The sequence below is a fragment of the Amblyomma mixtum genome, chromosome 1 (genome assembly GCF_055824585.1).
Source record: "Amblyomma mixtum isolate Tamu chromosome 1, ASM5582458v1, whole genome shotgun sequence".
NCBI classification, from domain to species: domain Eukaryota; kingdom Metazoa; phylum Arthropoda; class Arachnida; order Ixodida; family Ixodidae; genus Amblyomma; species Amblyomma mixtum.
In genome coordinates, this window is record NC_143012.1 from 91,091,283 (window position 1) to 91,103,433 (window position 12,151).

General features: G+C 49.4%; 1 protein-coding gene across 1 annotated transcript; it reads left to right on the forward strand.

Annotated features, from left to right (window-relative positions):
* The first annotated feature begins 1,883 nt into the window (after positions 1–1,883).
* On the forward strand, positions 1,884–10,714 carry LOC149367189 (neprilysin-11-like). The gene is made up of 4 exons (XM_089573087.1): positions 1,884–2,079; positions 5,473–5,540; positions 7,518–9,209; positions 10,247–10,714. The coding sequence occupies exons 1-4, from the start codon at positions 1,884–1,886 to the stop codon at positions 10,712–10,714; spliced, it is 2,424 nt and encodes an 807-aa protein (XP_089429213.1).
* Positions 10,715–12,151: the final 1,437 nt, after the last annotated feature.

Below are 12,151 nucleotides of genomic sequence, written 5' to 3' on the forward strand. Positions count from 1 at the left end.
GGGCGCGCCACATAGGTCACGTGACCTTGCGGCTTCATCACAATCTGTCCCAGTGAGCTAATTGCCCACCGTGGCAGGAGGGATTTAAATTAATGTCTGGTCGCTCGGGAAAAGCATAGTCCTACCGCTGGGAGCACTTGCCATCGCAGGGCAGAGGCGCATCGCTTAACAGCTGCACCGATGCGCCAGGAGAGGCATGAGAAGTCCCAGGGAAGAAGAGAGTTACGTGAGAACGTAAACTAGGGAATGCCCTTCTGCATATATCGGAATTAACTCATTACGCTACATACCCTTAAGGTGGATAGAAAGTGTTCACTCCAAGTTCTTTTATTGCGTAAGCAATACTGCGCCAGGTTTCAATCCGCCGCGTAGCTCCCGGCGGGGGCCACGGTCGACCTTCAGCCGCAGCGAGGTCAAACAGATGGCGCGCCGTTGCCATAGCAACTGTTTCAGCCGCGTTCCACCAGGCTCCACGCTGCTTACGCAACTTGCCCTGTTTAACCAGACCTAAACCTCAGTTATTTTTTTTTCTTCGTAACTTATCCAGTGGTATGATATCTTGTTGTATGATACGGCAAGTCACGTTCAGGGCTATAGGACAGACGGCACGAGGAAGCTCTCCGAACGAATTCGACCACCTGACGTTCGTTACGTGCACTGACAGCGCCCTGCATGCGGGTATCTCCTGCATTTCGCTTCCTTCGAAACTGGGCTGTCGGGCCCTCAGCCTCTACAACCGGAATCCATAGCCACTAAGCACCACTGCGGGTGCCTGGTAGGGACATTCGTATGCATGCAGTGCAAGCGCGACCCATCCTGTTCCATTTCATTTCATTTTCTTAAAGACCCCTCGGGGGTGGGGAGGTGTTACATAATGTGTGGAATCAGGAAAAGAAATGAAAAATAATAATACCGCGTGTGTAGAGATACCTGCGATGTTCGGTAAAATCTGAGCGAAGAGAGAGAGAAACCGTTCAATGAAAAAGCAGAAAATTCAACCGGCAATAAAAAGTTTCAGCGAACAGTTACTCGCAGCTGATTAGACGATGTGCTGTGACAATATTTGGCGTCTGAAGCGTCCGCTTCATATCCTATGCACTGCACACTCACTTAAAGCACATTCCGTGCACAGGTGATGCTTTTCACTGCCACCTTTACAGCCTGTTCGGGTAATATTCTTCTATAGTTAAGAAACCGAAAACTAACAGTGCCATACGGCGACTGACACCATTTGTCAAGGGGAAAATTCTAAGCACAGCCGTCAGGGCCAAATGATCATATATTGCGATGTAGGCTGAGCGCACTCAGCAGCAGTTCATGTGTATTGAATTACCCGACTCCTCATCGAGTCAAATGCCAGGTTATTTCATGATGATCAGTTCGATCCTTGCTGCCTGTATCGCTGCATTTTAAAATGATCAACCACCCGCCGTGGTGGCTCAGTGGATATGACCTTCGGCTGGTCGCCACATGGAGGCTGGTTAAAATTCTGGATCTTGAAAACATGCTGAATAAAACAGGAGTCTACAAGACTCCCACACAAAACAAGCTTGTGGTGTAAGAGGGACTGAAAATAACGCAAAGATATGGGTTTTGAATTAATGTACGTGCATAAAAACTGGCCTCAAAGCAAACAAAAATAATGGGATGGCCGGAAAACCTAAAGGTAAAAATTTCATATTCCAGAGCAGAACAGTGTTCCATAGAGTAAATTGATGGGATAGTTGGTTCACAATGCGCAAAGGTGGAACCAGCACTGTGGTGCGTGTGCCTTCTTTTTGTTGTCCTGCGTGTTTTGCTGGTTCCACCTCTAGAACAGTGTTGGATCGGATGACAACTGCTCTTTCATCCTCTACAGGGCATCTACCAGTGACGTAGCGTCCATGTTGCCATGCGCCAGCCCGAACGAGGAGCACGACACCGACGTCCCGTCTCAGATGATTTCCAACATGGCCGCCTCCCTTGGTGCACTGTCGGGGCCAGAGGTCGTGGTCTCCGTGTTGGAGGCACCGAACGAGAACGCCGCATCTTTCCACGATCATTTGAAGCTCGACGCACGGTATCCAACAGGTCAAGACAGTCTCAGTGAGTGCTGTGCTGTTGTGTATGGTGTGGCACGATATATCATCGCCATCATCATCAGCCTATGTCCGCTGCAGGACCTGTCTCTCGCATATCTCTCCAGTTAACCCTATCTTCCGCCAGCTGCGGCCACCTTAGCACCACAACTTCCTGATCTCACCTGCCCACATGACTCACTCTACAGTGATGCGCTTCCCCTTAACGATCAGCAGTTGTCCCCCCTTCGCATTACATGCCTCGCCGAAGCCCATTTCTTCCTCTTGATTTGGACTAGGATGTCAATAACACGCGTTTGTTCCCTCACTAACTCTGCCCGCTTCCGATCTCTTAACGTTACACCCATCACTGTCCTTTCAATGGCTGGCAGCGTTCTCTTCAATTTATGTTCAAGCCTTTTCGTTAGCCTTCACGTTTCTGCCCCAAATGTTAGTACTTCAAGATAGAGGTGTTCACTTTCCTCTTGAAGGATACTGGTAAACTGTCATTCATCATCTGAGAATAGCTGCCAAATACACAGCACCGTGTTGTTTTTATTCTCCTAGCTATTTCAGTCTCGTGTTGTTTCCTTTCCAGACTGTCTGACATTACTACATTACTTTGTGTTTCTTCACATTAGCTTTTCGCTTGTCTAATTCCTGGATCATGGTTTGCGGTTACCCCTGAGTTGATTAGGCAATCTGTGTCATCAGCGAATTAGGGATTGCTAAGATATTCTCGATTAACTTTTATGCCCAACGCTTCCCAATCCAGTTATCATATCTCCTGTAAACATGCTATTAATAGTAGTAGAAAGATCCTGTCTCCCTTTTTGGCACCTTTCTTGTTTGCAATTTTATTAGGTATTTTATCACCACTATACAGGGTGTTTTAGGTAAAATGGTCAGAAATTTTAAAAGATAGGCTTCCTCTGTTACAATACCGCTGTTATCCCCACAGCATTGTCAGCAGTGCAATTTTTAAGAATACAGTTAAGACGTGCTCGCGAGAAGGCTGGCCAACAAATATTGAATAGGTAACTTTATAAGTATTTTTAAGAGGATAGGAAATGGCGCAGCAAGTGTCGCACTTGTCGGTCGACACCTCAACTGCGCCGTTAAGTAGGAAGAAGGGAGTGAAAGAAGGAAGAGATAAAGGCGTGCCGTAGTGGAGAACTCCGGACATTGGACAGCACACGGGCGCCTTTGGGTTTCGTCGCCATCGAAACGCGCCGCCGTGGCCTGGTTCGAACCCGGAAACTCGGGCTCAGGAACAGAGCGCTGTAACCCACAGAGCCACAGCGGCCGGCTGATGGCACTTTCCGAACAGCGCTTTACCACACGGGGCAGTGTGATAGTAATGAAAGTGAATTGTGCTCGGTAGGTTTTGCCTAGTTTCTGGATGCGCACTGTTTTAGCCTGCTCACATCGGAGCCTACTCGTAATGGTGCCAGAGTCGTCACGTGGGTCGACGCGAATAACCGCACGTGAGATGTTGGCGTTACGATTCTGCCTGTCCACTTGAGCCGGTAAAGAGAAAACTCGTCTGCCGTCTCTAACGAAGCAACTGGTTGTTACAAATGCGACTAAAGTGTTCCTCTTCATACAGCAAGTATGCCGTTGTTCCGTGTACTGTAGGATGTCAGTGCACGTTAAAGAACCCCAGGTGGTCGTAATTTCCGGAGCCCTCCACTACGGCGTCTCTCATAGCCTTAGTCGCTTTGGGACGTTAAACCCCATAAACCAACCAACCTGCAATGTACGTTGGCGGCGTCATCACAGCGCGTAGTGGCCATCCCTGCTCTCTCTGGCTTCAGAGCCGTGCTGCTTCAGACGGAAGCAATAACCTGGTGGGGAATATGCTTAGCCGTGAACTGTCCCAAAGGTGAAGGGAACAGTGTATGGCGACTCACCGCTGAGCGAGGGAGACCTTGTTTGCTTTTTGGAGAGAAAGCTCCAGTTCTCGTGTACAAATCTTGACGGGCATGTTAAGGTGCAGATATGATCTTGAAGCGGCGTCAATTAATAAAAAATAGAAGAAAATTGTGGTGTAGGTGCGAATCCAACCCATGCATGCGGCATGCAATGATGATGATAATGAAACACTGTTATTGGTTCAAGGAGGTATGAATGACCGACTATTAGAGGGTCTTAGTTGGTGTTCGAGTAGCGGACCTTAGTGGCGTCGGCCACTGCCCGGGCGGGCTCAGCGAGTGCCTTTTGGGCCTGTAGGTCAGAGCAACCGAGCAGTGTTCAAAGCAAACCTTTAAAAGCCACTCAGCTTCTTACCCCCGTGGTTGCTGATTCAATGCGGCGAGCATTCCTCCATGCGTCTGGGCTGCTGTACAATGGTTCTGTACAAACTCCTGACCTTTGTTTATGCCTATGTTTCGTTTGGTTTATGGGGTTTAAAGTCCCTAAGCGACTCAGGCTGTGAGGGACGCCGTAGTGAAGGGCTCCGGAAATTTCGACCACCTGGGGATCTTTAACGTGCTCTGACATGGTCAGTACACGGGCCTCTAGAATTTTGCCTCTATAGAAAGTCGACTGCTGCGGTCGGGATCGAGCCCGCGTCTTTCAGGTCAACAGCCGAGTAGCATAACCACTGAGTTACCGCGGCGGTCTGTTAGGCCCTAACTGCCGGTAATTCCTTGCAGCGCGAAATATGATAGCTCATAAAGGTGTACGCGAAGGACACCGCTCCCATCTTCTGGCCAAGTATGCCCAGTCTATCACCTTCCCGTTCAGCATCACCAAAACACCTTCGGTTCCGACGAAATTCACTGATAGTTTAGAGAGTTCACGTGACCTCGTGAGGTCATTTGCTACCAGCCCTGATTGGCCCCCCTTCTGGTCGGGATCGGTCACCCGACATTCTAACGTCGTCAGAATCCTGCCCACCGTGGCAGACAACAATCTCACCCCCGGACTGTGAGCAATCCGCCCGCATGGAAACCAGTATTAAAATTAATGATTAGTGTTCTGAGCTCACGTGACCATGTAACGTCATCGCAGCTTGCCTACAGCGGCCGGTGGCTACCTGCTCATTGGGTTCGCGACAGCGGGCAAGTAAGGTAAAGTAGAACGAATAATTTCGCATGTAGGCAGAACCTCGTCGAAAAGAGAAAGAGAAGGAGGGAAAGACGAGAAAGGGAGGGATCTGTAACGCTATCACTTAGCACTTTTAGGGCTAGGTTAGGCGTGGACCAGGTTTTGTTTTTGTACTCCAGCTTGACGCAGTGGGCTCATGTGCACCGTGGAGAGCATACTGCTGTTTCTGCAGATAAGAGCAAAATAGCCACTTAACGCATTCGTAACAGCAGATGATTTCAGTGTTACATAACGCGAGTCCGTTGGGCAGGAACACCTGTTTACCGCGTTCTCATCTTCTGCCGTCGTCTCTTTTCATTAGAAGCCCCGAAGACGCTGACCAAGCGGAGGTCTGCTGAAGAGGCGGAAGCTTTCAAAGGACTCCAGGAAATGGTATGCGGCGGCTTCCTTCAAGGAAATGCTCGTTGTGCTGTGTCAGATTGTCTTGATAAGCTCAGCTTTGTCGGGGTGCAGTGCGGCAAAACAAAGAGCCTCCAGTAACCCTGGCTAGTGAGCATTGCGGGGAATCGCAGTCGTCATATAATTCAGAAAAAGGCCGTTTGGCTAACAACGTGTGATTTTGAGTCATCTTTGCAAAGGGTCACAGGTTGCGGAATCATGGGGCCTACAATCATAAGCATCAAGGGTTATTGTTGAGTAATGGGATCACTGGGATTCTGCATTGCAAAGATGATGACTGTCCTAATAAATAGGTTATTTACTCACTTGACTCTTCGAATACCTATAGGTTGCTTAAGAATACTTGACGGATTCAAAAATGTGATGTGACTGTTTTAAATACGAGACCAGGTACGTTTCGTCATCGTTACACAACTCGTGTCATTCTGTGGAAATAATACCATCTCTGCACCCTTGCCGAGCTGAAGAAAAAGTGACACTGGAAGCCGCAAACTCACTGAATTGAGTTGGGCGCTCTATCGAGGGAGTATTGTAGCCTTAAGGTCAGTTCTTTGACTACTTGCCGTGTTTGGCGTAAAGATTTGTTTTTCCCGATAAGTATTATTCTTTATGCTTTATGCTCTTTATGCTATGCCCGGCAAGAAACGACTATTATTCTTTATGCTTTACAATCAGATATTTGCCTCCTTATGCTCTGTTTTCATGGTGCGTGGTATTCTTTCGGTGGTTTCTGCAGTACTGGGGATCAGGAGACATGCTGAGACCGCTTTTTGAAATTTTAGCAGCCGTGCTTGATTTGGACGTTAAAAACGCCCTTAAGTTAACCTGTAGGCTCAACGTGCTGTTCTCTACGGCGCTTATGTGTTAGTACACAGACCAAAAGCTGCCAGCAATATTTTACAACGGCTCAAGAACCGCTGGTGCGGAGGTGACAGAAGAGCATCGCAGATAGCAGCTATGCTACAATACTGGAAAGTCGGATGCTTCAGGGAAACAATGCATTCAGAAGATGAATATGAATGTAACTTCTGTTTGCTTAACCAACTAAAACATTTACCACCTAGAATGCAAAAAGTGACTGAACGTGTTGCTTGTTAACATAAACGTCTTTTTCCTCTGGTGAAAACTGTTTAGGCTGGCCCTTCCCTGATGTTGGCTATCGATCTTGCGCTGTCGTACATGTAGAAAAGGGAATTGGGAATTACGTGTGGTCTGCAATGGTAAGATTTCTGACATGTGATGTAAAGGCGGGAGAGCGCCACGATTTTTGCTTTTAGCAATGTTTTCCAGTGTGTACAATTTTTTTTTTTTTTGAAGGAAGCATATGGCATTTGTGGCGCTGAGCGGATTGATGAATTTCTCAGAGTGTAACTGTTTATGACGCAATCTCCACTCATTGGCAGCTTCCTGCTTGATGCTGACCGGCAAGCCGAGAGTACAGCTGTAAAAACCCCTCGGCATAACTTAGCAGAATCAGAGTCATCACTGACAACAAGCCGCGCTAACTTCCCACAGTTACGATTTGTTCAGTCTCAGCCCCTTGAGCCTATGCTTTTTTATTAGTTCTGTGAACGTGAAATTGTAAGCAAGTCTGTGTAAACATTCAAAAATGCATTCCGAGCCTCGAGTACTTATTCCAATGTGATATCGAAGGATGCTAAAGACAAATAATAGAGGGAAAGAGCAGCGGCGCGGTTTTATCGATACACCGACCTGCATTGCTGCTGCTGTAAACAAACCATAATCACTCATATCAAAGGAAATTAACAAACGTTATCGGCTGTGGAGATCAACTTCCAGTGATTGCTCACTCCACTTGGATTAGTCTTCTTTTCGAAGTTCAGAGCATCGTAGCTTGAAGTCATCTGCTCTTAGGAAGGTCTTGGGATGTTGGGATGTCTTCACTAGTGCCTGGACAGAGTTCATTTACAAAATGTCATTCTTCCGCAGATGAGCATCGGGTCTCCGTTTTCACCGCCGCCGCGCGGATTAACTGGACGAAAACTTGACCCCATGAGGAAGACGGCAGCTGTCGTATTTCTGCTTTTTGTCATCACCATCTTCCTTTCGGTGGTCTTCTACATTGCGAGGACAATGCCCAGTCGTCGTGTTCTGCCCACGGTTTGCACCACACGGGCTTGCCTGGATCACGCGCAGGCGCTGGGCTTAAAACAAGACAAGGTACAACAATCTGCCTGCGAAGATTTCGGCCAGTTTGTGTGCTCCGGATGGCTGCACGAAGACACCCGGCCTAGTGAGTCCGTGCCACTTTTTCGCTTGGCGTACTGGCTGCTGGGACAAGCACAGCTTCGCGAAGACCCTCGTCGGCCCCTGAGCAAAAGAGTGAGGGTAATGATAGACTCCTGCCTTCGCCGGGAAGGCCCCGCTGAAGACACCGACGACTCGAAAAACCTCGTTGAATTTATGAGCAAAGAGTTGTTCCCCTGGCTGCTAGACCCCACCGATGCTCGGCTTGGAGACACCGACGATTACTCAATACCCTTGCGGACTCTGGTAAACCTGTCCGTCCTGTGGGCCACGCCATTGTGGTTCTATGTTGAGCTCATAGAGCCATGGCACGGCACCGCTCACCGGCGGTCGGTATCCATAAGCCCATCGGGTATGCCAATAATTATGAACATAATAGATAAAGAGGTTAATAAGTACAAAGGCTTCTATAAAACAGTTGTCGACTGGGTCTTATCCGGAACCTTTGGAGAAAGATCCGCCTTGCCTGCATTTGTTGAATTCGCAAAGGCTAGCAGTAACATTCAGAGCTCCATCCTCGGAAATCTGTCGCTCTTTTTCGCCGCCACACACCCGAGGCCTCGTTTTCTGCTGATTCGTCAATTACCACATCTGGTGCCAAAACTCCGAGCTCGTGACTGGGTCGAGGCGCTGCAATCCGCCTTCACCGCGAAACCGCCCCTAAATGAAGAGGACACACTCATCGCCACAAATGGCAACTTGCTGGATGTCATGCGTGTGCTCTTCGCTTCTTACTCAGCCCAGGAGGTGACCTTCCATACGGCGTGGTGGTTCATCCAGCTCCTTGCTCCTATCGCTAGTAGCTCGGTGCGAGACCTCTTCATGAAACACCCGCTGTCCGAGTTCTTCTATCCGATGGCTTGCGGTATAAACGCTGCCCTCGTGTACACGATGCTTTTTTCGGGCGCCGACGACAGCGTAATGCCCGAAGTGCACAGACTCGACGTTTCCGACCTCTTGAGCACTCTGCACAAGACGGCGCTATCGGAGGCCGGCTCCTGGTCCACCCTGGACACCAAAGCGGTCCGTGCTGTCGCCACGCGGCTGCAGAACACCAGCACCATGATATGGCCTCTGGAAGAGTATATGACAAACCGGAGCTTGGAAATCCTTTACGGACGCGACTACAAAATGGAGCAGAGCTTCTTCGGCCACTGGCGCTTGAGTCGCGAGCAGCTGCAGAAGTCACTAGGCAGTGAAGAGTACCAGGCGAGCCTTCGGTTGTTTCGCTTGCAGTCCGCCCACCTGGCTGCGTACAGCCCCGTGACGAATGTGATTTCCGTAGGGGTGGCTGCACTCGCCGCGCCGTACTACGCTGACGAAGGCACGGACGCCATGGCCTACGGGGGCCTCGGATTCATGTACGCAATGCAGGTAAGTGGAAGCGCTTGAGGTTCCAAAATGTACGCTCAGGAAACAGGGGGCCTTGACTAATTAACGCCAGCAATGTGTGGGAACCGTAAGCTGTAGGAATCGCGCACACAGGGGGTTGCGGTAAAGCACATTTTTGCTCTGCCAGTGCTCTACCACAAGACCTTCGAAGCGGGGGTCCACCGAAGCGGTGGCCTTGTGGAAGAGCATCCCCTTTGCTTTGAGGAGGTGCTGGGTCGGATCCGCAGCGGCCGAGGATACCCACCGATTTTTTAATGGGCACAATATTTCCCTCGTCCAGGTGCTCGGCTCTTCTGGGGTGAAGTTCTTGCAGAAGGGCCTTTGATCGCATCGCTCACACTCGGTTGAAGAGCTAATCGCGAGGGACCGAAATCCTCCTTTTGCGTTAAAGACCAATGTGGCCCTTTTTCGGACCGCTTGTTCTAGCCCACAGGGACGGGCGCAAGATCCTTTCCTAAGCACCAAGTAGGACTAGTGGGTTTGTACGGCTTGCACCCATTTGACAAAACCGGTGGGTTAGCAGCTGCTTGAAGGGGAAGTCGACCCCACCGAAAAGAGTCGGGAGGATGATCCAGTGTCCTCCCCTGTGCTGTCTATGTCCGCGTGCTTTCCACCCCATTTGTGCAGCTCTCCTTTGCAACACCGACCGAACGGGCTCAGTAGTGAGCAACTTTGCAAACAAGACCACTGGTAGGGCTGTAGGGGATGCACCGGAAGTGAATCGCACGATTGAGCTGTATCCACTGTTCTTGGGTTAACATGGTTAAGTTATTTTCTTCTTCAGTCTGGCCAAAACGGAGGATTGTGAGCTATTAGCAAATGAAAGGGACAGTCCATTTTTCCTGACGGTGGTCCGCAAGGAATAAATAGCCAATAGAAGGAAGGTGCCGCCTTTAATTTTCTACGATATGTATGTATCTCTCAGTGCCATAGCTGTAAGCTTGATGCTGCGACAGTGTTCGTAACAAGCTCCCCTAGCCGGACATTCCATTACTGTCCCGCCTCATCGGCTCTCGCAGCTCGCGCGCACCATCAACGCGCTCACGGTTCTGCTCAGCGAAGAGATGACACAGACACCGTGGAATCCGGCATCGTCCGCCGTCGACCCTATCGAAGGGAGCACCCACAACATCGGCTCACCCGGGCGAGCCCTGTGGGAGCTGGGCAGGTGCTCGGCCGACGTCACTTCCGGCGGCAACGTAACGGCGCTCTTCCCCCTCCTTCCGGCGCTGAAGATCGCGCACGCGGCCTACCTCCGCTTCCGCAGCGAAGATCGGGACCTGCGGCTTCGAGGCCTGGAGGAGTACAGCGCAGAACAGGTCTTCTTCCTCACGGCCTGTCACGTGACCTGCTGGGAGAAAAGCGACCGCCGCCGCATGTCGCCTGAATGCACCGAAGCTATGCGCAACTTCGAGCCATTCGCCCAGGCCTTCAGCTGCCCCGCCGGGTCACCCATGAACCCGGAGCACAAGTGCACCTTCCTGTGAGGGCGGGGCCGTTGATATCATGTGGGACGCAGAGTAGACTTCTGTGGAGTAGCGTTGATGCGACCCGCAACTCGTGTGCCAAATATTGTTGCCAAAACTTTGTCAGCATTGTATTATTTGAAGACTTTCGCGAAGCGCGCTTTGTTTGAGCCCCTTTATTTTCCATAAACTGAGTAGTTACCGGCCGTGTAGACCTTATCTTGAGGACGAAGCTATTCGCTCGAAGGCGCTTGAAGATTTTTGACTCGTGTGTAACGCTGGCCATGGGTTATTTTCGTCGTAGTACTCTTAATTATGAGCCTATCGAGAGTATCCTTCCGGCGCAGACGTTACAGCTATACAGATAGTTTTCATTGCTAATTTTCTTTGGTATAGACCAATGCTACCAGTTGAGCAGCAGCTTTTTTCTTGCCGCTAGTGTTTCCGCTAATATTTCGTAAAGAGAACAAGCACTAGTATGTGAGATGGTTCACAAAAACGTACTTCGAAGCTTTGTGAACCGTCTTGAAACGCGTGGTCTAAAGCTGACCCAGGTTTTTTCATCCATGCGTACAATGTGGTTGATTTCATCGGCTGTAAAGACAGAATGCACGAAGTCTTTTAGGCATATTTTCCTATCGAATATGTTTCCTTTTAATCGTGCTGGCGGCGTAGAGAATCATGGATGTGCTTCATCTGTTCTTTTTTGTTTGTTTTTTACCACGTATATCTGCTCGTTCATTTTCTTGGAGGGTCTTGGAAGGACATCCGAAGTATTAACTACCTGTGAATAGGACTGCTAACATAAAAATAACCGAGTTACCGGAGATCCAAAATGAGTCCAGGTTCTAACGCCATGCTCCGAGTTTCCTTGTCTGAGAGTAGTTCGTAGGTGTTCCTTTGACAAAGCGGTTTAGTTTTTACTCCGCATATTTAAGACTAAGCGCATTCACACAGGCAGTGTCCGGGTATGCAGAAGACGCCGGAAACACTCTATCCAGTTACTCCGCTTGAAATGTCAGAAAGTGCCCTATTGCTAAATTCGCACGCTCCGAATTTTGAGGCTGGTGGGATGCCGGCGTGTCTTGCGTGCTTCGACACGACTTAAAGCGCTGGCGTCATGTCCTATGAGCTGGCATGAGGGAGGGTCCGGCACGCAATAATCACTAGAACAGACTACATCTGTGAACAAGGGAGAGTGTAAAACGGACAAGAAAACTGCACCATTGTGTACATCTGCAGGCGTTATGCCACGTTTGCGTTTTGGTTGCACCGGACATTCTGCTTTCAGAACTGTGCTTGCCAAGGTCTCTGCAAGTTTCCCGCTCTTATTGTTATTGTACACCAGAACGAGGTTTATTGCCATAAGATATAAATCGTATGCATGTTTAAGAATTACAAAAAGTGTAAGCTTCGTCTAAATGGAAATTAGCCTCGCTACTTGTTTCCAGTGGAGTG

What these genes read in the sequence shown, in the direction of transcription:
- LOC149367189 (XM_089573087.1), top strand. Translation starts at nt 1,884, where the DNA reads ATGTTGCCATGCGCCAGCCCGAACGAGGAGCACGACACCGACGTCCCG. An exon ending in GTATCCAACAGGTCAAGACA is followed by an intron (nt 2,080 to 5,472) that starts GTCTCAGTGAGT and finishes TTTCATTAGAAG; the next exon opens with CCCCGAAGACGCTGACCAAG. An exon ending in GATTCATGTACGCAATGCAG is followed by an intron (nt 9,210 to 10,246) that starts GTAAGTGGAAGC and finishes CGGCTCTCGCAG; the next exon opens with CTCGCGCGCACCATCAACGC.